This window comes from Oncorhynchus gorbuscha, linkage group LG16 (assembly GCF_021184085.1).
Source record: "Oncorhynchus gorbuscha isolate QuinsamMale2020 ecotype Even-year linkage group LG16, OgorEven_v1.0, whole genome shotgun sequence".
Lineage (NCBI taxonomy): Eukaryota > Metazoa > Chordata > Actinopteri > Salmoniformes > Salmonidae > Oncorhynchus > Oncorhynchus gorbuscha.
Window position 1 is genome coordinate 1,462,398 of NC_060188.1, and position 2,500 is coordinate 1,464,897.

Consider the following 2,500-nt stretch of genomic DNA (forward strand, 5'->3'; position numbering starts at 1 on the left):
CACAGCATGTACAGTACAGTACTTCCCCACACACAAACAGCATTGGGCCACAGCATGTACAGTACAGTACCTATTCTTAGCTTCATAGCCCAATATTATCCCAGGATTTGCTGACTCTCCCTCTGGAATAGTTTGGGCTCAGTATGGATGGTGGTGCAAACTGCCTGGTTTGTCATTGCACACAGTAAGAGTCAATATATCCAGGTTGAATGAATGCCTGGCTCAGCTGAACACAGGTTCCACACTCCTAGGGTTGCAAAATCCCAGAACATTCCCAGAGATTCCCTGGTTTTCTAGAAACCCTGGTAGGAAGGATCCTGGAATTCAAATCAAATCCAAGTTTATTTGTCACGTGCGCCAAATACAACAGTTGTAGTAGACCTTGTTTACTTACAAACCTTAACCAACAGTGCAATTTTTAAGTAAAAAATGTTTAAGTAAAAAATAGGCTTTAGGTAAACAGTAGATAGGTAAAATGACAGTGACAGGTGGTACCGGTGCAGAGTGTGCGGGGGCACCGGTTAGTCGGGCTAATGGAGGTAATATGTACATGTCGGTAGAGTTAAAGTGACCATGCACAGATGAATTACAACGAAATAAGGAGGAAATCCATGAATCCTCCAACCAGGATTTCTGGGAAAGCAGGGCATTCTGGGAAAGTTACCTGGATTTTACCACCTTTCACACACAATACCAATACTGATGAAGCCTCTTGGTCAATCAGTAGATTGCTCAATATTTGGTTACATCATCTAGAATGTAGACACGACACTCATAGAAAAACAGGTGCCATCTAGAATATTTTGCTGTCCCCATAAGATAACCCATTGAAGAACACTTTTTGGTTCCAGGTAGAACCCTTTCGGTTCCATGTAGAACCCTTTCCCCAGAAGGTTCTACATGGAACCCAAAAGAGTTCTACCTGGAACCAAATAGGGTTCTCCTATGGGGACAGCCGAATCCTTTTTTCTAAGAGTGTAGGGCATGTTCTCTAGGGCTTGTCTTTGGTTATTATGGGATGCTCTACTTTAGGCTATCGCTCCATTCAGACTCATTGTGGGAGTTGTGCATGGTTTACTCCACTGGATCAGTGGATAAGGACTAGTGCTGCCAACACCAGGGTTGTGGGTTTGAGTCCTGCAATGGGCCACATCATTTAATATGTCGATCAATGTTGACACTTTTATCCAAAGGGACTTTGAGAACCGTCAACATTGACAGAGCCACGTACAGTAAAGTCCCATGTAAATGGAACGTTCTGTTCACACGTAAATCACCTGCTCTATGTTCTACGTGGTGTTTGTGTGTTTTCGTCCCTCTGTGGGTAGGTGCAGAAGAGACCAGAGTCAGTGGAGCTGGAGGAGCTGCTCTCTGAGCCACCAGGTTCTAAACCTTCCAAACCCTACTCCTCCTACCACAGAAACACCCCCACCCCGGGGGCCTGCACTGCTCACCTGTCCCCCTGCTGCCAGTCCCAGTCCCCCACCCTGCGCCCCCACCCTAAGAGCACCCCATCCACCCCCTGCCCCGCCCCTAGCCCTGCAGCCGCCGCCCCTCGGTCTCCGGAAATCAGTCCCGCCCCCCCACAGCTGCCAAAAGGGGCGGAGACCCAGGACAAGAGAGGAGAGGGACAGCCCCTGCAGGATTACCCACAATCCCTGGAGCCTGGTAAGGGAACTCACACTGTCCATCCACTCTGACTATGTCCCAAATATCTCTCCTTCCTCCCAAAGTGTGCACTTGTTCAATTCCCTTCACTGATTTGAAAGGCAATGAAGGGTATAAAATAACCCCACGAGCTCATTGCCTCCACCAACCTAAGGGTTGTACATTTGTGGAAGAAGTGAACAGGTGCTCTCTTCAGGATATTGGAGAAACTATTGGGACACATCCCCAGGTTACATTCCAATATTCACACTAACATTTCACTGAGGTTGCGTTTACACAGGCAGCCCAATTCTGATATTTTTTCCACTAATTGGTCTTTTAACCAATCACATCAGATCTTTTCACATTAAATCAGAATTGGGCTGCCTGTGTAAACGCAGCCTAAGTGATATTATAGAACCTCTCTGAGGGTCATATGAGAAATATGTATGATGAAAATAGACTGTTAAGAGGGATATGCAAGACAGTTAGACACACACAGCTCATTCAGCTGTCAAAGATTCTACACTAACAACCCTGGCCTTCAAAGTCTATCTGGGAAAACTGTAAATGACTGATAGTCTGACACAGCACTACACATCATCATCTAGTAACAGAGGACATAGCACTACAAATCATCATCTAGTAACAGAGGACATAGCACTACACATCATCATCTAGTAACAGAGGACATAGCACTACACATCATCATCTAGTAACAGAGGACATAGCACTACACATCATCATCTAGTAACAGAGGACATAGCACTACACATCATCATCTAGTAACAGAGGACATAGCACTACACATCATCATCTAGTAACAGAGGACATAGCACTACACATCATCATC

General features: G+C 45.6%; 1 protein-coding gene across 1 annotated transcript in view; it reads left to right on the forward strand.

Annotated features, from left to right (window-relative positions):
• The window catches only part of LOC123998881 (BAH and coiled-coil domain-containing protein 1), a 123,023-nt gene that overhangs the window by 78,269 nt on the left and 42,254 nt on the right, over positions 1–2,500 (forward strand). The window contains exon 9 of the mRNA XM_046304102.1: positions 1,329–1,668. Coding sequence (XP_046160058.1) covers positions 1,329–1,668 — 340 coding nt within the window. The remainder of the gene's footprint in view (positions 1–1,328; positions 1,669–2,500) is intronic.